The sequence below is a fragment of the Elgaria multicarinata genome, chromosome 19 (assembly GCF_023053635.1).
Source record: "Elgaria multicarinata webbii isolate HBS135686 ecotype San Diego chromosome 19, rElgMul1.1.pri, whole genome shotgun sequence".
NCBI classification, from domain to species: Eukaryota; Metazoa; Chordata; class Lepidosauria; order Squamata; family Anguidae; genus Elgaria; species Elgaria multicarinata.
Genome location: NC_086189.1, coordinates 13436594 through 13460528, shown reverse-complemented (window position 1 = coordinate 13460528; position 23935 = coordinate 13436594). Strand labels below are relative to the sequence as shown.

At 41.7% G+C, this 23935-nt stretch overlaps 1 protein-coding gene across 3 annotated transcripts in view; it reads right to left on the bottom strand.

Annotated features, from left to right (window-relative positions):
• CNTRL (centriolin) overlaps window positions 1–23199 on the bottom strand; it is a 60707-nt gene extending 37508 nt beyond the window's left edge. Inside the window, exons 1-12 of one of the 3 annotated variants that reach the window (XM_063144927.1) lie at window positions 23155–23199; window positions 18750–19005; window positions 18134–18267; window positions 16804–16934; window positions 15858–15999; window positions 14932–15118; window positions 14286–14479; window positions 13215–13262; window positions 11055–11174; window positions 9162–9384; window positions 8438–8547; window positions 6409–6603 (exon numbers count right to left, since the gene is read on the bottom strand). In XM_063144927.1, the coding sequence (XP_063000997.1) occupies window positions 6409–6603; window positions 8438–8547; window positions 9162–9384; window positions 11055–11174; window positions 13215–13262; window positions 14286–14479; window positions 14932–15118; window positions 15858–15999; window positions 16804–16934; window positions 18134–18267; window positions 18750–18972 (1707 nt within the window). In that variant the 5' untranslated portion in view covers window positions 18973–19005; window positions 23155–23199. Of the gene's footprint in view, window positions 1–806; window positions 878–2037; window positions 2206–6408; window positions 6604–8437; window positions 8548–9161; window positions 9385–11054; window positions 11175–13214; window positions 13263–14285; window positions 14480–14931; window positions 15119–15857; window positions 16000–16803; window positions 16935–18133; window positions 18268–18749; window positions 19006–23154 lie in introns of those variants that run through there. The other 2 variants (XM_063144928.1, XM_063144929.1) reach the window with 2 other exon arrangements.
• Window positions 23200–23935: the final 736 nt, after the last annotated feature.

Below are 23935 nucleotides of genomic sequence, written 5' to 3'. Positions count from 1 at the left end.
TGCTCTTTTCCCTTACAAAAATATTTACTTCTACTATACACTGTAGCCCATATATAGCTGCCTGGACCCTAAGGTAGTCTTCTGAAACTCTTCTCCGGGCGCCCCATCAAATGAAATGAGGCAGGTGGCACTTGTGGTATCCCAGTTGTGGAATCCCCTTCCCAGAGACTCTCACCTGTTGGGGTCTTTTGGGCACCAGGCCAAGACCTTTCTATTCTCCCGGGCCTTTTAATCCTACAGTTTTTATTGCTTTATATCTGTGACTGTATTTTTAGGTCTTTGACTGCTGCTAGATTTGACTGTAGTGTTAAACTTCTAAAAGTTTTAGCTTTGGCTATTGGGCAGTATAGAAATGAAAATAAATAAACAAAATACATTTTTGACTGAAATCCTCAAGATGAGTAACAGTAGGCATAAACGGCAATCATTCCAATGATGAAACATTTTTAAAAAACCAAAATGACAACATTTGCTTTTGCTTCTAGCTTCTTTATATCGAATATTAGCACCTGCACGCAAGACAGGGGCTAGTATTCATTTCAAGCAAGTGCCTCTGTTGCAAAGCTACAGGACACCACACCAACAGAAGAGTTCTGTACTCTCTGTCCCCTAAAATCTAACATAAGAACATCAGAAGAGCCCTGCTGGATCAGACCAAGGGTCCATCTAATCCAGCACTCTGTTCACACAGTGGCCAGCCAGCCATTGGCCAGGGATGAACAAGCAGGACATGGTGCAACAGCAGCCTCTCACCCATGTTCCCCAGCAACTGGGGCACACAGGCTTACTGCCTTGAATGAACTTACCCTGCAGTCTGCTAATATTCCCGATTTCCTAAAGGACTTGTCCGAGAGAGAAACTACATGCTACAAGAAACACAGGGATGCAGAAAGGGGGATGCCTACGTGATTTCTCTCCTCCCCCTTTCCAACACAGAGTTAATGTTTACCCCATCTTCCAATGTCATCATGTTGGGTGTTTCTCTGCCTCTGCTCCACATCACTGGGCACTGCTGATAGGGAAACGTACAATGTGATGACATCAGGAGACCAGGTAAATTTTATCCTGGATTATAGAGGGAGGCAACACAGGAGTGCTGCTTTCAGCCACCACCAAGTGCTTTTCGTAACCTGTAGTTCCCTATTTCAGCTACGCAAGACATTTTGTTAACACCCCGCTTCACAGCCCGATCAGATGAAATTCACAGGAAATGTCTGTCTCCAGAGACTAGGAAAGAGACATGAGTTCTGGGTCATCTACATTAAAAAATATAAGCTAACTATAATAATTCCCGTTTCACAACAAAATATTATTTTTGTTCTCTCTCCCTAAATCTACAACTAGGATAGTTACAGCACGAGCATATTAATTAAGCTGCAATATCCAGTGTCATCTAAGCATAGCTGTGTGCAGCATCTCCTAATAAATGCCATGCATGACAACATAGCTGAATGAATGAATGGCATGTTTTGTTATCAGAGCTCAACTTGAACGGAAAGTGTCTGCCTGGATTAGAAACACAGGGTCAGATCTTGTAGGGTAGAACCCCTCCCACCTCCAGCCAGGGGTTCAGGCATCCAACGTTTGTCTGCATTTGACTCTTTAAGCACTCAGCAGCAGAATGAGTACAAAATACAACCACATATAAAAAAGATGGCAGTAATAAATACAATTAACTTCTCCAACAGTTAGATGGTGCTTCTAAAAATATAAAACAAAAGCAACACACCACCGATTGCTATTTAAAAATAAAAATCCTTATTGCTAGAACTTTTTTTTTACTGCACACTCTTTCGCATATTAACTTAGGTAATGTCAAATGGCTGAAACGAAAGTATCGCAGCAGCAAGGTTATCCACTATCGAAATCTATAATTTTCTAAGCAGGAAACTGAAAGACAATGTCTAAACATCTGCAATGTTTAGCCAGATGTATCCTGTTGATGCAGCTTAACACCCCTGTCTTCCAAAGGTTATCTATAGCCGATGGGGTTCTTCAAGGGTCTTTTGATGGAGGGGGGGGGGAGAAGGCACTTACAGAATTTTCTTTGTCTTCTCTTCTTTTCAAATCACGTGCTGAAAGCTCCGCTCATAATACAGAATTCATTGTGAAAGGCAAGCAGTACTCAGAAAAGTTGCTTAACCAGAACATGGTTCCCCCTAATCTCCCATCTAGTTCTATGTGTCTCATCTCTATTTGACAGTTGGGCTTTGCTGAGGATGTGGTTTGAAACAAGCGAAGTTCCAGGGGTGTGCGAGTTTCTTTGTGACGCCTGCACAGTGGGAACATGTGCGCCAATCCCTACTTGTCTCAGCGAGCTGGACTCTGTCCCATTTGCTTTAAATCACAACACAGGAAGCAGCACAGGCAGCCAATCGGCTCCGGGGCTTCTCACAGGCAGCTCTGCGCTCCGAGAGGCTGGGCTTGGGCCTCTGGAGAAAGCGGTTTCCTCTCGTTTAGGAAACCTCCCTGCAACATGCAGAATGCTACTATTGGAGGGCTGAGATCTTGGGCTGCTGACTTGGCAGTTCTTTTTATAATGAGCCCCTGGGCCTCAAAAACAAAGGAAGGTTTAGAATGAGAAAACTTCATGCATGCCCACATAAGTGGAAAGCATGAACCTTTTGTTATTGTTGTTCTTGCAAAACACAGATTTTAACATTGATATTATAGTTCGCTAGACCCTGTACCAAAATCGCTTGGAATATATTATAGATACCAATATATATTGTTTTAATAAGTTTTTTTTTAAAGAAACTAAGATGTGCTGGTGTAACAAGCTTCTTTTAGTCCAATCTTACCTGGAAGGAAGCCCAACGGAGTTCGATGGGACTTACTACTAAGGATTACAGCCTCACCCAGTACAATCGGATTTTCGGTCCGATTACAGAAACGAAGAAGCTACATAGTTGGACCAACAGACGTAGCTCCACTCTGTATTCTCTGGGACCAATTTAATCCAATTTTGTCCATACCAAAAACGGACAAAGGCTTTAAACATAAAAGTCTGCATGAGATTGAGAAACTGGTCCAACCGCATTGTTTTACAAAGGAATTACAACATTTCAGCCCCCTTGGGTGTGTCTGCACAACAGAGTTGTTCTCAAAATATTCTTCTGTTGATCTTCCAAAGTATGCAGTTGATACTTGTAAGGAGAAGCAGAATTACTTGCTTCTAAGCACCCCTGCCTGGTGTACAAGTAGTGGGCTGGAGTACTTATTCGGTACTCTGCACTCAGCATATAATGCCAATTTATATCAACGTTGTTGGATCCCACTTGTTTCCAAGTCCTATTCAAAGTGCTGATTTTGATCTTTAAAACCCTAAATGGTAAGTAGCCATGGTACGTTTAGGGCCGCCTTCTCCCTTACAGACCTGTCCTCTTACTTAAACAAGAGTGTGGGTTAGTGTGTTGTGTGAACAGCCCCAGTGTCAGACAATAATCCCTGGGGAGAGCATTCCAAAGATGGGTCTCCACAACAGGAAAGACCCTTTCATGCATCACCATCCGCCTCACTTCAGACCGTAGAAGGGCACCCACTGAAGATCTCAACATTCAAGCAGGTTCATGTAGAAAGGGGTGCTCCTTCAGATCCCCTGGTCCCAGGCCATTTAGGGATCTTAAAAGACCATGACAAGCCTACTAAATTTCCCAGATCACTGCCTTGATAGCTTTTAGCAAACCATGCAGCACATAAATATTATTAACAAAAACAATAATCATCATTAGTAATAAATGAACATTATCTTCACAAGATGCAGGCCTAGGGATTTTCACCACTGTAGAGGTTTTGTCTCCACATAAATGAGCCTTGTTCCCTTGCAAATATTCCCAAATCCATTCACAGTAGTTGTTGGAAAGGGCAGAATCCCCCACTGCAAACGTATGCAACTATGTGATAATGATGGCACAGAGGTAGTGCACTGCTGAAAGAGTGCAATGATTAGAAAACTGGGTACAGTTCTGGTCACCACACCTAAAAAAGGACATTATAGAGCTGGAAAAAGTACAGAAAAGGGCAACTAAAATGATTAAGGAGCTGGAGCATCTCCCCTATGGGGGAAGGTTACATCAGCTGGGATTGTTTAGCTTGGAGAAGAGGAGGCTGACGGGAGACATGATAGAGGTGTACAAAATTATGCATGGTGTGGAGAAGGTGGATATGGAGACTTTTTCTCCCTCTCTCAAAATACTAGAACCCCGGGTCATCCCATGAAGCTGATGGGAGATCCAGGACAAATAAAAGGAAGGATTTCTTCACACAGCGCATAGTTAAATTATGGAACTCACTACCACAAGATGGAGTGATGGCCACCAATTTGGATGGCTTTAAAAGGGGGTTGGGATAAATTCCTGGAGGCAAAGGCTATCCATGGCTACTAGCCCTGATGGTTGTGTGCTATTTCCAGTATTCGAGGCAGTAAGCCTGGGTGCACCAGTGACTGGGGAACATGGGTGGGAGAGTGCTGTTGCACCATGTCCTGCTTGTTCATCCCTGGCTGATGGCTGGTTGGCCACTGCGTGAACAGAGTGCTGGACTAGATGGACCCTTGGTCTGATCCAGCAGGGCACTTCTGATGTTCTTATTCATAGGTAATTGTGTGTGTGTGTGTGAGAGAGAGAGAGAGAGAGAGAAGATATCAAACATAAATGGGGAATTCAATCCTCCTTATAGCAAAGCCCTCAAATTTAAAATAAGCCTCCAGTGCACATGTTTTGGTGCAGATCTAATGCTATTGCTCTGTTAACCTTAACCATGGCTACCTCTCCTGTAACATGATTTCCCCAGCAAGCTTGCTTTGTTTCCTTACAACCCAAGTTTAATGTTATGCCTGCAGCATTAATCTTGTTCACATTCCCCCCTTAATCAGGGTTTAAAAATCTACTTCAAACCCTGACTAAGAGGGAAAACAGTTTAAGAGATTGGCAAGTGCTACATCTGCCCCATGTCAGAATATGTTCAAGTAATTCACGAGCACACACAGTTCTGAGAAAGAGGCTAAAATGTATTCTTGCAGTGCAATCCTATGGTTGGGAGATGAGGAGTGGATCTACTCAGATGTAATCCTCCTTGTGTTCAATTGGACTTGATCCCAGGCAAAAAATGTGCCTTAATACATTTGTGAGAAAACAGACTTTCAGCGTGAAGGGAAAAAAACCAAGGAACGCCAACTTGTCACCTTCTGAGACTGAACCTCTTAAGCAGTTGCAACCTTTTTCTATTCATATACAACAATGCATCTATAAAAGTAAATTTAGATCTTCAGAAGAATATCGCTTAAAAGCAAGAGGAGACAGAGAAAAGATTGTTTACGTTGCTCATGACAATAGGAAAGGCCCAGAGAACAATCCTGCTCCCTATGTGCAAAGAAAGGAAGCTGCAGAGGAACTCCACTCATATCTAATATAACCCTCCCATGCCATCGCACACTGCTGCTGTGCTAGGCATGGTGTGATTTTACTTCAACCATCTCAGAGCACCGAAGGGCCCACTCCTTCCTGATTCTGGTGTGCACAGATTACTCTGGAATAGTAGCATGGGAGAGCAGGAAGGGTGGCCAAGTATAACTAGATTCTAAGGGCCCATTCAGAAGACACCTTAAACCATGGCTTTAACCATGGTGGTTAAGCCAGAAAGCCAGGCCGTGTTCAGAAGACACCTTAAACCACGGCTTTAACCATGGTGGTCAAGCCAGAAAGCCAGGCTGTGTTCAGAAGACACCTTAAACCATGGCTTTAACCATGGTGGTTAAGCCAGAAAGCCAGGCCGTGTTCAGAAGACACCTTAAACCACGGCTTTAACCATGGTGGTTAAGCCAGAAAGCCAGGCCGTGTTCAGAAGACACCTTAAACCATGGCTTTAACCATGGTGGTTAAGCCAGAAAGCCAGGCCGTGTTCAGAAGACACCTTAAACCACGGCTTTAACCATGGTGGTTAAGCCAGAAAGCCAGGCCGTGTTCAGAAGACACCTTAAACCATGGCTTTAACCATGGTGGTTAAGCCAGAAAGCCAGGCCGTGTTCAGAAGACACCTTAAACCACGGCTTTAACCGCTGTGGTTAAGCCAGAAAGCCAGGCCGTGTTCAGAAGACACCTTAAACCATGGCTTTAACCGCTGTGGTTAAGCCAGAAAGCCAGGCCGTGTTCAGAAGACACCTTAAACCACGGCTTAAACCACAGTAAATAAGGCTTTTTGCTTTATTCACCATGGTTAAAGTCGTGGTTTAAGGTGTCCTCTGAACACGGCCTGGCTTTCTGGCTTAACCACAGCGGTTAAAGCCATGGTTTAAGGTGTCTTCTGAACGGGGACTAATTGTTTAAATGCTAAATTAGCATTTCTTCAACATGCTTGATCCCAATTCAAAAAACCAGAATCCGTATTAAAGTAAAAAACAACAACACTTACATGTCTTGGGTCTTTAGGGTCCAACGAATCTATAAAACCCTGCAGGTCTTCTAACTCCTTCTCTTTTTTGGCCATTTCTTGTCTTTGTCTTTCCATCTGGTTCTCTAGTCCTAGAGCTTCCTCTTGCAGCCGACTTAGGAGAAGTATCTTGTCGCTAAGCTGTTGCCTGAGACAATCCTTCTCCCCTTCTGTCATCTACATTTGAATATGCAAAAAACACACCTAACTAAGTTAAGAGATAGAGGATTCAGAACCTTCAAAAGATATGGGTTTGGCTTTAAAATATAGTTTACTTATTTTGTAAATCAACGTTACAAGAACATACCAGGGAACAGCTCCATCCTAGAACCCAAACGTCTGTTTGTTGATTATTTCTTCAAACCTTTCATTTGGGGATTCAATGCATTTCCAAAATCAAATACATTATATAGAAATGACACCAGGAGACTCCCTAGTAACTTTGGATGTCAAGTCCCTGTTCAACAGCTGTTGGCATCCAGTACAGAATCTTCTGGGACTTTCATCTTAGTATCATTCATAACCTCTCGCTTGGATTACTGCACTGCGTTATACGTGGGGCTGCCTTTGAAAACGGTCCGGAAGCTTCAGCTGGTACAAAATAGGGCAGCCCGTTTACTAACAGGGACAGGCCGGCGAGATCACATTACGCCAGTCCTTTTCCAGCTTCATTGGCTGCCAGTCCAGGTCCGGGCCCAATTCAAAGTGCTGGTATTGACATTTAAAGCCCTAAACGGCTTGGGGCCAGGTTATTTGAAGGAACGCCTCCTCCCATATGTACCTGCCCGGACCTTAAGATCATCTACAGGGACCCTTCTCCGTGAGCCCCTGCCAAAGGAAGTGAGGCAGGTGGCTACTAGGAGGAGGGCTTTCTCCGCTGTGGCACCCCGGTTGTGGAATGAGCTCCCCAGAGAGGTCCGCCTGGCGCCTACACTGTACTCCTTTCGTCGCCATCTGAAGACCTTTTTATTCTCTCAGTATTTTAACACTTAATTTTAACTTAAATTTAAATTTTACTGTTTTAACTCTGTATTTGAATCTCTTATCAATTTTGCTGCGTGGTTTTATCCTGGTTGTGCTTTTTATACTGTATTTTGTAATTGTGCTTTTAACCTGTTGGTTGTTTTATTGTGGTTTAATTTTTGTGAACCGCCCAGAGAGCTTCAGCTATTGGGCGGTGTAAAAAATGTAATAAATAAAATAAATAAATAAAAGAATGCAGAGCCTCAAATATTGCCTCTTAGATACAAATTTCACAACCAACAGAACCCCCACATCTCAACAATTGCTTTTTCAAGCTTCAAAACCAAAAGGACATCATCCATTCAGGCACTAATCTATTGCAAATTTATGAGGAAGTCTATGCATTTCATTCATGCGGTCAATAAACAAAACGTGCTTGTTTCTTCTTTCATGATTTGCAACAGTTCAAAGGTAATCTACACCATTCAATGCCCCTGCCACAAGTTTTAACATAGGCAAGATGACCAGACCGCTCAAAATACGAGTAGCAGACTATCTGTTGAATTTAGGCCATAAAAGAACAGATCCCTCTAGTAAGACACTATCTTGAGAAGAAACAAAGCCGCAACATTGTGGTTTGGGAGTACAGAAAATGTGTGTAACAATAACAGGCTTTTTAAAAAAGAGAACTATATTAGATTCTGTCTATAAAGACTCTGACCACCGCGGGTCTAAATGAAGAATTAGATTTTCCAGTGAATATATAACAGGTTTTCTGAGGGACATAACTGAAAATGATATTTTATATCCAATCTGAGACATATGAAGAACTAGGAGACAGAGGGCCTGTAGAGCTGTTTTAATGTGAAAACAGTGCAGGTGAAAAATATCCATATATAAGGACATGCAGGACCGAAATTGCATGCTCTAACCAAAGCTCTTTTTGAAGGTTGAAAACTGGCAATTATGTACAGAAAAATATACAATGTGATGTTTATGTCCTTTCAAATTTTTACTTTATCATCATGTTGTTTTGGCTTATATGTACCTTTTTCTGAGCTGCAGCCTCTTGGAGTTGTTTAAGCTCTTCTGTTGCTTTTAAAACATGTTGCTCCGCATTTGCCACTTCACTATGCAATTCAGCCAATTTTTCTTCAGCTGGGAAAATGAGAAAAAACAGATGAAGATGTATGCCTTGAAACTATTCAGACACAGGTGGGCAGATATTGCAGTTACGAAGGGCGTGTTTTGAGGGTTACAAAGCAGTGGTCACAATCCAGAGACATAGGCAAGAAGGTACGTGGATGCCCCAAAGCTTTTAATGTCTTTTTCTTTCATGTACATGCTGAGAAAGACTCACTGCATGAAGACCAGCAAGTCAAAGATTAGGGAAGTGTTAGGTAAAAAAGATTGATTCGAGCAAAAACATGAGCAAACGAGGATGGGGTTGCATCAAACTGAATGAGCTTCAAAGCAGTTTAGTCTATGCTCTATAGAAATCTGCCGTAATGGTTGAACATGTGAGATGGGAAGTCACCTATTCAGCCAAAATAACATTGAATCATAGAATAGTAGAGCTGGAAGGGGCCGAAAAGGCCATCGAGTCCAACCCCCCTGAATTCAGATGCTGCTTTGTCAGTGTACAATTTTAGCTGCCAGTTTGGATGTTCAGCATAAATCAAGATCGTCAGACAGAAGTCACCCCCACCACACACACGTCTAGGTTTCCTACTTTTCACTTTGAGAGTGGGAGAAGGAAAGGTTGGCGGTACCTCCTTTAATCTTTCTCCCTTTTTCCTCTAGCTGTACATCGAGCGACTGAAGAAGATTCAGCTTAAGCTGCTGAATTTTGTGTTGCGCCTCCTGTTCCAGGCTTCCGACTTGCAACTTCTGAGCCTTTGCAGCGATGTAACCTTCCATGGCAAACATGTTCCTTTTGTACCTGGCCTTCCCAATATAAGCGCTTTCACCTGGCACATCATCAAGGTCAACATCCTGCAATTGGACACATAGTAGAAATCTAGTCATATCTGAAAGTCATTTACAAAGCCAGTCTTATGAATCAAGATGGTGTGGTTGATTAATTTTGCATGTATTTTTTCCCCAAATTTCTCTTTTGAGGTTGATTATTATTATTATTATTATTATTATTATTATTATTATTATTATTATTATTTCTTAATATTATTATGAAATGCAAATATTAAATCTTAATAACAAAATAATTAGGTATTTAAAAATGCAAATAAGTAAGAAATATTGTATTACATTGTATTAAAGAGAAGACTACAAGCAGGTTCACAATGAATTTTAGGTAACTTGCATAAAAATAAAGGTGAAGATGTTCTGGATGGTATCCAAAGAGAAAATCCTGATTTCAAACCCTGTCACTTGGCCCAAGAAGATATCTTAATAATGGACAGGTGTGAGACTGTATTATTCAAGGTCAAAGAGTACTTAAAAGTTTTCACTTCTCAATTAATGAGCAAAAAATATCTGGTAAAGAATAGACAACAAAATAGATATCCAGAAAAATATATAGACAGGTTTAACTGGAAATTTCTGAGTAAGGAGTTACCTTCTCAAAGGTATAATTCAAAATTGAAAGGTGTACTTGTTTAATAATGGTGAGATAATTAATACTGTGAGCTCTAATTTATGAGGCTGTTGATAATAGAATCACAGAATAGCAGAGTTGGAAGGGGCCTACAAGGCCATCGAGTCCAATCCCCCCTGCTCAATGCAGGATTCCACCCTAAAGCATCCCTATAGAATCATAGAATAGCAGAGTTGGAAGGGGCCTACAAGGAGTTGGAAGGGGCCTACAATAATAGTTATGAGGTAATTTCTACACAACAGTACAAATATGTGCTGATTTTACAATGTGGGAGTTTCTTCTTCTGTGTTTCTGCCTGCTGAATAGCCTATTCAGTACGGAATAGGAAACTTGGTATTTTCTTGTACTAATTCTTATTAGTACAAAACCTAGATTGTAACCCACAAAACAATCTTAGTTGTACACTTTGTTTGGATGAATTTAATCTGTTATAGGGAGGAAACAGCTAAACATTCCTGAAGTACTGAACTGTTGACAGACAGCTCAAACAGAGTCCCAAACTGTAACAAGAGCCTCATCTTTCTCCCAATTATGCCACTGGAGAGTGTGGATATAGTCACTGCATCTGTACTAGGCCTCAGACGTCCAATGCAAATACAAGATGCTCCATGACCCCTCTTCAAACTTGAGAGGAACTCTGGGGATTATTTTGGTACTGGGCTTCAGAGATGTTTGGAGTACTTCAGAAGCAGGGTATCAATTGCATGAATGATGCCCAACACTCCACCTGTCTATACACTTGGAGCTGAAGAGGGCAACGCTAACCATGTACTGAGTTTCAGAGATTCAGCGCAAGGCCAGAGAATAGGGAATGAACAGGATCAAGGCACCCACAAATCTGACTACTTTGGCTAGACCCCTGAAATTCAGAATATCCAAACTCTTCCCTCCACACACACACACACAGAGGAAATGAGAGGCACAGATTCTACACGTTCAAATAAATATCCAAACTCTTCCCTCCACACACACAGAGGAAACGAGAGGCACAGATTCTACACGTTCAAATAAAATTCAGAAATTCAGAATACCATTTACAACGAATTACCTCTGCTGGATAATAACCCAATGGCTCAAACTTGGCATCGATCTTATAGAAAGCCAGTTCTTGTTCCAACTCATATTGTTTCTGGCAGGCTCTGGTTAATTCCACCGTCTTCTGCTTCAGCTAGTACAAAATTCATTTTTAGAAAAATGAGTCAGTTTCATATACAAACAAAAACATCTACGTTTCATAAACAAAATACAGATTTAAAGAATATGTCAATATGACAGGTCACTGTATAACATGCGCATGAATGACACAAAGACCCAGTTTGCACTATTAAACAACCCATGGTTTGTTCACTGTGGATTCTTTGGGAGTGAGCAAGGATAGTGGCTCCCACCCACTACGTTCCAGGGTTGTTCTCTGTGACATCCAAACCCAGAAATCTAGGATGTTGAAGCAGAAACAATCCATAGCTTAAAATCCTACGTTGTTTCTCTTTCAACAACCCAGAGTTCCACATTCAGCTGTCCCAAAGAACAATCCAGGAACAGGGCGTTCCCTGGGTTGTTTAGCAAAGCGGAAGGGGGCAAGTGGTTGGGTTCCAATGGTCCCACATGCTCCCCAAAACCCCATGATTAACAAACAGTGGGTTGTTTAATCATGCATATGTGGTCAAAAGCTTCCTATAGTAAAAATACGTTTTCCCCCCATGTCAGACTTAAGTGACAAATGTATTTGCTTTACGTGTTATGCTTTTTTATACTTATAGACCAATCTTAACCCACAGATCTGTGGGTTAGGATGCTATAGATGTCCCTCTTCATTGGCGGAGGAAGCATCTAACCCTGAGATCCCCAATTACATTCACAGAAAGCTCTGCAGGCATAATATCGTCTGTGTTCCTGCTGGCAGCTGTCAATGGAAGGTCCTGAAATGGGCCATGCTGGTTGCAGGGCAGGTTTGGATCCATTGGATCCAAAGCCCCTCCATTCAGAATGATGCCCCAGGGTTTGGCCCCTAACCTATACCTACATCAGGATGGCATAGGTATTTTCCTTCCCACTGAAAATTATTGGTGTGTGTGTGGAGGAAGAACAAAAATCTGCTGGGAAAAAATGGTGGTGAAAAACTACCTCTCCCATTTACCTCTCTGGCCACTTGTGTACTGGCAGGGCCATAGATTCCTATTGGGCCAGGTTAGGATTCCTCTGTTGGTTTAAACAACACCCACCACGGGACATGATACAACGAACAATTAGCAGAGTGTACTTGAGCAGAGAGATGTGAATGCCCGGGGGGCGGGGAAACAAAAACTGGGAAAAAGCCGCCCCATTTCCCCATTTTTTTCAAGGATCATCCCTGCTTGCCGCCCCACTTGAACAGCTTTAGACGATGAAATATTTTCTTTTAGAATTTATGACAAGGTGTTTCTATATTACTACCCAACCTTTACTCTCCAAAATGATTTCTAAAAACTATGTAATAAGATGACTTGCACAGAAAGACTAGAAAGGTAAAATGTCTGAAAATAATGAAGCCATGAGGGGGAGGGAATGTCTTTTTAATCCTCTTTGTAAGAATCCCAGACACCTCATTCTGGAAGCCCTGCAAGACTCGAGATTTCTGGGAGAGGCATGGAAACAAGTGAGCAGCTGGCTTCCCCACCTCTCACAGAAAGTACATGCACTGGCTGACCAGGTGGGCAGTCTGGGTGGGCAGGAGAGGCAAACCACTCGCTTGGGCGCCTCCTGGCTGCCCAGGCTGCTTGATGGCAGCCGGTTGGTTGTGCCTGCTGGCCACGTTCAGCACTTCTTACTCCCACCATCCATGTGCAGGCAGCCAGGGGGACCAAGGGGCGGTGGGCACGGCCTGCCAGCTACCCAAATGAGCTGTCTGGGTAGGTGGGAGCTGTCTGGGAGGCCTGCAGGAGCGGCCGCTTCTTGGTCCCACTGGTTGCTTGTAGGCGGCCAAGAAATGGTGAGTGTGCCTGCGAGCACCATTGGTGCCCTGCCTCATCCCTCTTCCCAACTTTTGTCACCTGATGCACCCACATCAAGCGGTTTCATGGAAGGCCGGCCCTGACTATAGTCAAAATATATTTGGATACGCTGATTAAAATATAAGGAGTTCGAGTTCGCAACTACCCTATTTTTTTTATGTTGTTAGCAAATAATTGTGTGTGCTCTCTCTTTTTTGATAGCTTTTCTTGTTGGATACCTGAAGAGGAACATGCAGCAAGGTTCCAATAGGTAGCAGAAGAGAAAACTAAAAGGAGGAAAAGAGAGAGAAGGGTAGAAACAGGAAAGTTTGGAATAAAGAAAAGAATTAGATTTCTAAATCAAGGCATCTAACACCATGCACTGTTTCTCTTTTAGAAATGTACATACAGAAACAATTGTAAAACAGTTTTAACGTTATTGAGATAATCTGAAACAGGACCATGCAAGGAAATCCTAAGGGTAGCAGTAAAAAAAAAATTAGTCAAGCTATACACATAAAGACTACCTTTAGTCAGGTATAAAGGCTCAGCAGTAAGGAAACAGGTCAAACCAAGATATTGGCTAAAGGAAAAGAGAGGCAAGCAAAATCTATCATCCAGAAGGACAAGGGTAGGCAGTGCTAAAAAATATAGGATGTGGTGCTGAAAAATATGTGCCCAGTTTTTTCTAATTCTCCAGAGTGGTCATAATCACATACACCTCTTTGAAACTAGTTTTAATTAAGCCCAGCCCTGAGGAATCTTAATTAAAAGGTTAAAGCTGAGTCCTAAGCATTTTTGTAGCCATGACCAATAAGGATTTAATAAAGCAAATGGCTAGTTTGAATAACTGTAGATTTTATATCCAGAAATGAAAAGTTAGGGTTATAGTTAACAATACTCAGAACATTAGAAGTAAACCATAGAACACCAGCTTCTTCATCCTTCAAATGGCCTTTTCCAACCTGGTGCCCTTCAGGTATGTTGGGGTGCAAACCCCATAATTCCCAGAACAGGGAACATGGACATTGACTGTGCTGGCTGGGAATTATGGGAGTTGGTTCCAGCACATCTGGAGGACACCAGGTTGGAGAACACTGCCCTAAACTATAAACATTTAAATCCATCTATTTGAAGGCAAAAAAAAAAATTTATAGACAGAGTCATCCCCAAAGCAAATCAAATACAGAGCTCTGTCATTTAATGTTAACAGTTTCCATAGATTTAATATGAGAGAGAGAGAATATGCACACATGCACACAGTGATATTCAACAGTATTGTTGAATTTTAAAAACCAAGATTGCTTTACCAATTCATTTTTGGTTTCCAGCTCACTCTCCAGGTCTTTATAGCTTTGTTTCTGCTGCAGATGTTTTTGTTTTAATGATTTGTTTATGTCATCTTGTTGCTGTAGCTTTTCAAGCAGATCAGATTGTTTGTTTTTAAGGTCATCCACCTCTTTCATCATTTTCTCTAAGTCCTTCTCTAGATTTTCTATCTCTTCTGCAAAACAAGGCAACCCAGCACATTACACACTTCTGTTGGTGTGTTCACTAATTGTCAACAAACAAACAATGCTAATGGGCTTCGTAGTCTGAAAAATTCTGTCCTCTGTGTATAATATCCATAGTTAGTGGAGGCAAAGGTACACTGGACATGAAACCAACAGCAACTCCTTTGCACAATCCTTTTCTCTGGCAAGCCCAAAGCATGCACACATCTGGAAATCTTTCACACTAAGGCTTCAGTCATTATTATTATTATTATTATTATTATTATTATTATTATTATTATTATATTTATTTGTATCCTGCCTTTTGCCCAATACTGGGCCTCAAGGCGGCCAGTCCTATACACACCTACCTGGGAGTATATTCCACTGAACTCAATAGGAATTATTTTTTTTTACAAAAGATTGCATACTAATTGTTTGAACCTGTGGTTATCAAATTTACCTAAATTAAACCTTTCGAGGGCCTCTTCCCTGTCACAGTTTGTCACCGGCTGCCCCTCAAGATCTTCCAATGATCTCAAATGGAATATGGTATAGAGACGATAATGAGGCAGGTTTGCAACAGGATTGTCTGCCAGGAACAGAGAAGTCAAATCTTTAAGAGGTTTCAGTTTCGCTACTTCATGGAACTGAAAGGGGGGGAAAAGTACAGGAATCAGACACTCCTTGACGCACAAAGAACACCCATTTCTCTGCTAAATGGCACATAATCTAACATTCTATTAAACAAGATATTACATGGATCCTTCGCATTAAAATTGTGCACTAAAATTGAACCCAGGTGGGTGTAACCATTAAGTAGGGTGACCATATGGAAAGGAGGACAGGGTTCCTGTCTCTTTAACAGTTGTCTAGAAAAGGGAATTTCAGCAGGTGTCATTTGTAGGCATGCAGCACCTGGTGAAAGCCCCTCTTCATCTCAACAGTTAAAGCTGCAGGGGTTACTCTAGTATAGCTAAAGTGACTAAATACAAAAGAGTGACCAGATTCAAAAGAGCCAGTGTCAACAATATTGGGCTTGATGGACCAATGGTCCAATTCAGTATGTGGTAACTTCCTATGTAACTATATTTCCCCATATAAGGAATGTTCCCTTTTTCAGATTCTCTTCTTGTGAAGTCATATATTTCTGTGGCTAGTCATCACATGACCCTGAAAGCTGCTTCTTTTAGAAATAATAGCAATAAAACATAATTTAAGCTAGCTCACTGGTCAACACTGTTACCCAACTTTCAAAGAGACACAGTGGTTTTCAAATGCCAGAAAGTATTATCCTATGGAGTGGCCTTAAACTAAAAAGTAAACAGAAAACAAAATCAACAAAACACATGTACTTGGCAAACACAGCCATAGGCTGAAATCACTTACTGATGATATTTTGTTTTTTCTCAAATTCAAGCTACGCAGAGACCTGAGTTTTTTCCCCAACCACACAGGGATATGTTCAATCTCATTCCCAGCAAGATTTAGTTTCTGCAAATTGTGTAAGTGTTCAATCCCTTCTATTTTACTGGGGAAAAGAGAAAAATATTCAAAGCAGGCATTATAAGATGAGCAGTGCATGCATATTGTAGTCTTAGGTTTCAGCTGTGCCACAGAGGAATGGCTGATATAACAGTTTCCAATACTTCAAGCTATAGTCCAGAGGATCAGGAACAAGCCACATGCTCACTTACTCAAGATGTAGCTTTATAAGGCTTAGCCACAAGCACTAGAAAGCTGTCAAGACACCTACTATTTCTCCCTAATACTTAATAGAAAAATCTTACTCAAATTCATATTTCTAAACATCTAACTAGAGTCTGAGTCCAACTCAATGCAACTAAGGTTCAATACGCTTTCTTTCAGTCTACAAACAAAACAAAATAAAACCAAAACAGTCACAAAACCAAGAAACTGCAAACAATTCTGGAGGAATTAAATTTACAGGAAGTTTGTGAAGGAATAACACTCAGATATACTGAATATCTTTGCATGTTGTTCTTTCATGTACCTCCTACAAACTGAGTATCTCCAAAATTGTATGCAACTTCTTGGTTTTGTGCTACTGGTTTCAATTTGTTGTTCTATATGAAACAAAATAGAATTAAAAATACAGTGGGGTTGAGGGAAGGCAGTCAGCTATTTAAACTCTTGGGTTGCTCAAATCTACATTTCATCACAGAACAGCTGATTCATCAAGTGAGGATGTTACATCACTGTGTAGAAATACTATGAGCAGCCTGATCCAAAAAAATAGTTAAACAGAAGTACTGCAATCCTATACATACTATCCTGAGAGTAATTTTGTTCCTAATTCATTTTTCTTACTTACCTTATTTTGTTGTAGGACAAATTGAGGTCACATAACTTCAAAAGTTTGTCCAATTTTTCAATCTTCTCAATCAGATTGTGACTGAGATTAAGAACCTCTAGTTTATCACACTTCTCCAGATTTTCTATGTACTGAAATAGATTCAAGACAGTAAACCACTATATTAGCCTTTATAAGTTTAGCCATTATAATAAGAAAAAAAACTGTAGCCTTCTGTTTTTAAAAATCATACTGACTGGTGTATTATGCTATCATGTGGCATCAATAGTGGATTGTAATTGTGCCAGTTTATTTTGAAACAAAACAAACAAAAACAATTATTTAAAAAAGCTATTTCTCAAAATAGATTTATTTATTGCATTTTTATACCACCCAATAGCTGAAGCTCCCTGGGCTATTTGGAACATCTAAAATACTCAATTAAGAGACAGCATTTCAAGAGACCAAATTCAGAGATATAAACCAGTTTAAAAATGATATCCAGGTTTGAGAACGTATTTCAAAATTAAGCTGCAATGAAAGATCTCATTAATATGTTTTCTGATACCCCATCATTTTAAGCAAATAAACTAAACTGATTTAGACATGTCTCCAATTTTCTTCAACAGGACAACATTTAGTTTGTCCTTCAGCAGTATCTATCTAGTTATCAACGCAGTTGGCAGAACTTGAGCGGAAAGCCTCCTGCCTGAGACAGGAACCCAGGCAAGTGAACTACCCGGGAATCTCTTCACTTAACCCTCAACTGTCTTCAGACACAGAAAGAAAGAAAGATGGGCAACGTCAGCCCCTGCGATTTGCAATCCGTATGGATGCTCTGCATCAGCCACTGGGAGCCTGATGTTCTGCCCTTGCTTGGTCAACAGAGTAATGCATTTGGTCAGATAAAGTCACTGACTTGGGGACCTCTAGGCTAGAGAGAACGTCTTCTGGGTATGGATATTCGACCCTGCCAAATTACTCCTGGAGCAGTTTATGGGAATAGCGAGGACCACCAACTCACAGGCCCAGTTTGGACAATGAAATCCTGGCTTCATTAAAGTTGCCTTCCGAACCTGGCTTGCTTTCAATAGGAAGCTATGGGTAACTGTGGCTCACTCAAAAGGTGGGAGCGAAGCAGCAACAAAGGAGCTGTGATTGTCCAAACATGGCAAGAGTATATAAATAAGCAGGTCTGTCTTTCTATGGCTACTTTTTGGATTCTAATTTTTGTCTAAAATACGAGATAGCCGACTTTATTCTGGATTCTTCTAAGTAAAGTGAAATGTAAGGAATTAGGTGCACATGCAACAATGTACTAGGTGAAAATGTATTTATGGCAAGTATATACCTTAAACTTCTTTCCTCCATCTTTAGCAAGGGAAAGATTCAAAGCAGTTACGCGTGCCACATTTTCCTGTCTGGACAGCTTCTTGATAAGAGTTTCTGTTATGTACCTGATACCTGGACTGATACAATTGCCACCTGAAATCAACAAGAAGATGTTTAATGGAGTGAGCGACAATGGAATAGTGTGGTAGGGAAAATGCAACAAGGAAATGTCATAAACGACGAAATCTCTAGTTGCTTCAGGTATTGTTTTTATCATATTCATAAAAATATGTTATCCTTATGACTAACCAAACCTAATGACTATTTGTCTCTCTCTTACCTAACCAATAGTTTCAGGTCCTGTTGCTTCCACTGTGAACACCCAGGCTTATTAGGAAATAAATTGTTTTTTTTATTTTTATGGGTGTGTGTTTTTTAGCTGCCCTGGAAACATTATTGTGCTGAAGAGTTGTTTCAAATAGGAAATAAACAAAAATATTAATTTAAAAGCCATACTGTATACTCCACAAAAATAACAGCTAGATTACTAGATGTACTAAATTTGAGTAACGTGTAATTAACATTGCAATATTTAAAAAAAATACTTTGTGACAGGTTATTTATGATCACAATACCTTGTCCAACTGGAGATTCAAAGGGAATTTCTGCATCACTTTCTTCAGCTGCATCCCCTTGATACCTCTGTCCTGTTGTTAAATAAGTCGCTGGAGTTCCTTTTCTGCTAAGCGGAGAAGGTGACCTGCTGCTTGAACTTACAGTAGACATTGGACTCTGAGTGCGAGATGGAGACATTTGCTTCTTTCTAGGCAGGGCTCTTTGTGGCCGGCCTTTCCTCATTGCACAGAATGCGGCATGTTATCAGAAGAAAAGCTGAAAGCACAGAGACACATACTCTTCTTTTAAAAAACTTTCCAAGTGCATAAATTTTATAGCTGCTCAATGTCAAACTAAGGAACTCGATTCGCAGTTTAATTAAACCCTTTAAAAAAAAAAAACAAGTTTTCCTTCAAAGCTTTTAGATCATCCCATCCCACCTTTCATAATTAGGGGAAGGAAACACAGTAGTGTATACATCACCCAGTGCAATTTGCTCAGCCAGCAAGGACTAACTCTAGTTTCACACCTTCCATCTTTGCTTACTTACTGCATGTCTCTTTGGTGTGTCTCCAGGAAGCTGCGGTTTCCCCCAGTGCAGAAAAACCTTAGCAGATATTAGCAGTTTTTTCCAGGGTTGCAGCATAAGAGACAAACTACCATAGAGGCTTTTCCTGATGGTTTGATTCCATGACTGTATCCATCAAGAGTAAGCCCAATTACTTGCTTATTGTGTCAGTCAGCCCAGCAGTTATAATCAACATGAGTGGCAAATATCAACATTGCTTTCTATTTGGCCCTGTTCAGACATGATGGTTAAGCGTTTTCAGCTAAACATGATGGTCTGGTTCAGACAACACGCTAAACCATGCTGCTTAACCACAAAATGATTATTGGAATGCATTAAGGTTGCAAATTTAAGGTTAACCATTTTGTGGTTAAGCAGCATGGTTTTAGCGTGTCGTCTGAACCAGGCCAATAGCTTAGTGTGTCATGTGAACCATTCCTAACCATATTGGCTACATAACCATGGTTTAAACATGCTCACTAACCTCTAGCTGCAAAAGGGTCAGTGGCCTAACCATGTTGTCTGAACAGGCCCTGTTTCAGCAAAATGGGAGCAACACAGATGGCAAACTCTAAGTATAAGAAGATCAAACAACATCAACTGAATCACAGAATCATAGAATAATTGAATCACAGAATCATAGAATAGTAGAGCTGGAAGAGGCCTACAAGGCCGAGTCCACAGGAATTGGGGTTTGTACCCTGGAATAGGCTAACTGAATTATCTGTGAGTAAATAAAAAGGCAAGTGGGGAGGGGGTAGCATGTACATAAGATATCCTGCATAACACAATGCACTGCCTACTGAACAATAGCTAAAAGAAGTTCAAACTGCTTCTGTTGCTAATACACAATTCACAATCTGCCGTCCCATAAGGACAGTTATGAAAAGCAGAGCACATCATTTTATTTTGGTTCACTCGATATATAAAGCATGTGCTTTTTGATGGCTCATATGCTCTTTGCTGTAGGGTTTTCTCTTGTTGTACACAAAGCAACCAGTCATGTTGCCCAAAGCTAACTTAAATCCAAAAGGAACAAGCATTCTACTCTAATGTCCTTCTCAACTAACATTCACTGTTGCCCTGAGATTGCAGAGTTGAAAGAAAGCATAGTCTATCCTCGACCGTTGGCCAGGGGAACAACAGACTCCGGGAGGCTGTTTCCCCTGCCTTTCAGGAAGAACATCAAGGCAAGGGGAATTTTGCTTCCCCTCCCTGCCAGAAAAAAACACTCCACTCCAACTGCCAATTACCCTGGGTGTACAGAGCTGAAAGGAATCATACTCAAACTTCTGCCACTGGCCAGGGGACTAAGAGCTATCGGGTTGTGTGTGTATGTGTACTCAAAAGCCCGGTTCACATGGAACAAGACACCACCATGGAGGAATTTTCCTATGGACCTTCTCATCACAGTGGTGAATGTCATTTTGAATATTCAGGGGGTGCTGGGGGCACACCACATGCAACCCTAAAACAGCCCGTGGGTTCTGGGTCAACCCACCCTCAACAGGTTCACATGTAATGAGAAGCCATGGATGGAGGGTTCGATCAGCAATTGGGACCCATGGGTTTGCAGTTCACTGCAGCTAATAAGCTACGGTGGACTGTGGCGATCATACAAGTCAAAGACAGGTGACCCCATCTGGTACCTGAATTCCCTTGCTTTCCTCTTCCCTCTCTATATCTTTCTCCTTTTGTATCATATCTATTAGATTGTAAGCCTGGAGGCAGGAACCATCTTAACTCTGTAAAAGTACTTAAGAAATAGGAAGTTAGGAGAAAAAAGGACATACAAATGTGATGCATGGTCATGCATATCCTATGCATATCCTGATTTGTTTAATTAGTCCATTCATCTTCCTGTAATATTCTTTCCTAACTATCTGGTATTAGTTGCTTATTATTCTAAAATTTGTTTGAACATGTGTTTATTATGAGCATCATCAAAACATGATATAATGAGATGCAACTTGGAATAGTTTTTTTTTAATCCTCTATGCATGATGCAGACATTTATACTACTGCAACCTATAACTGTGATTTTTATGGTGCTCTATAAAGCATGTAAGTTCAAACAGAACTTTGTTTTCATATCCACATGATGTTTAACAACCACAGCTGCCTGCACACCACAATCAAAAATTTCTGTGATACACACTTTCCTGGAAGCTGGTCTGCTGTCATGCAAGACTCCAGAGTTAGTTCCACTTCCCTTTACTCCAATACACAACATGATTCAGAAGATAACAGATGTCATCCGACAGAGATAACATATCAACCTATTAGTTTGTACTTGCAGAGAAGTCCCACTTTTGAAGCATTTAGTTAAGTCCAAAACCAAAACAGTTCACCGCTGCAGACAAAATTAAAAGAACCAGACCAGATGGTGAAAAATAGGGGAATAAGGAAACAGTTTATATAAGTATGTTTCAAACCAGAGGCATTCTTTGCCATCCTGAACACTCTGATTTCCTCTACCTTTTATATGACAATGTAGCTCCTATTGTCGCCTCCCCCCTTCTCTCCTCAATTTACATGGTTGTGGACTCAAGTTGACTCAGCAAAGATTAGCTACACTCATTGCCTAACCAACTTGTCATACAAAGTGTTAAAAGGGTAGATGCCCCCTCCGTAAGGCATATATAGATGAAGCAGGGATTCCAACCCATTTTATGTATTTGATCCATATTGTATTGTTGTACTCATGTTGTTCCCCGCCTCGATCCAAACGGAGAGGTGGGTAAGAAATAAAATAATTATTATTATTATTATTATTATTATTATTATTATTATTATTATTATTTAGATGTATATCGGCTATTATGGACTTTGGGAGGTCGGTATACCCCACAGTGATTTGAAGCAAAAAGGGGGACTCCCACAGATATAGGGGGGGGGAACCTGCCCGATTACAGAATAAATGGAACAGTCTTCCCCAACCTGGTGCCCTCCAGATGTGTCGCTTTGCAACTCCCACCACCCCTGGGCAGTTATAGACCAACACATTTATTATTATTATTATTATTATTTATTTATATAGCACCATCAATGTACATGGTGCTGTACAGAGTAAAACAGTAAATAGCAAGACTCTGCCGCATAGGCTTACAATCTAATAAAATCATAGTAAAACAATAAGGAGGGGAAGAGAATGCAAACAGGTACAGGGTAGGGTAAGCAGGCACAGGGTAGGGTAAAACTAACAGTATAAAGTCTGCACAACATCAAGTTTTAAAAGCACATCTGGATGGCAGCAAGTTGCAGAAGGCTCAAGTCCAGTTCCTTATTCATTTAGATGTTTATTGACTATTATGGACTTGGGGGGTTGGTAAACCCCAGTGATTTGAGGCAAAAAGGGGGACTCCCACAGATATGGGTGGGGGGAAGAACCCTGCCTGATTACAGAATAAATGGAGCAGTCTCCCCCAACCTGGTGCCCTCCAGATGTGTCGCTTTGCAACTCCCACTACCCCTGGGCAGTTATAGACCAACACATCTGGATGGCAGTAAGTTGCAGAGAAGGCTCAACTCCAGTTCCTTATTCATTTAGAAGTTTATCGACTATTATGGACTTGGGGGGTTGGTAAACCCCACAGTGATTTGAGGCAAAAAGGAGAACCCTGCCTGATTACAGAATAAATGGAGCAGTCTCCCCCAACCTGGTGCCCTCCAGATGTGTCGGTTTACAACTCCCACCACCCCCGGTGGGGGGCCCCGTGACAGACCAACACATCTGGACGGGCGGCAAGTTGCAGGAGGCTGGAAGAGAAGGGTCCCCGACCCCTGACTCTCTCTCCCCCCCTCCCGCCCCCGGTGGAGATGCGGGACGGAGGAGGGAAAGCTCGCCTCGCTCTCACCTGAACCACGGGCTGCTTTCCGCCGTCGCCTCGGGGCTGCGCTTTGATTACCCCCGTTGTCATGGCAACCCCTCAGGGCGCGGGCCTGGGCCTCGCCCTCGCCGGAGCGGGCGCGCGCGTCCGTTTCTCTTTCCGTTTATATTTTAATCTTTATCATCATCCTCCCCTAGGATGTAAAGAAACGGGGAAAGATGGTGACCCGGCAGCGGCGGCTCCGCTCTCGTGCTATTTTGCCTCACGCTTCAACTGACAGGAGGAGGAGGAAGCGGCGGTGGCTTTAATGGCCCGGCGACGCCATCTTGTTTCGATTGCGAGGAAAGAGAAGGGGGCTCGCCGGGGGGCGGAGCCCCGGGAGGAGAAGGGGAGGGGCCGGTCTATGGGGCCACGCCCCCAGCGTCTCAGTAACGGCGCCGCTCTTCCCGCAGAGTTCTAATCGGGGGCGCGCCTAGGGGCACGCGCGCGTGCGCGCGCCCCCATCCCGGCCAAGGACTCGTTTTCCCGCCTTTTCGAACCGCCTTCGTTTTGCTATATTGAGATACAATCAACATCTCAACTTAGACTCATTTTCAAAGTTCACAGATATGGCTTCGAATATACCTAAAAAAAAAGCAAGCACATCAAGTGTACATTTGCTTGAACATCACATTACATTAAGGTGAAAGAAGAACATATAATACACTAGGAAAAATTGCACTTTTTTTTTAGGCACCTTTGAGTTGATTTATTGCAATAGCTTCGGCTATTGGGCGGTATAGAAATGCAAAAAATAAATACCGCCCAA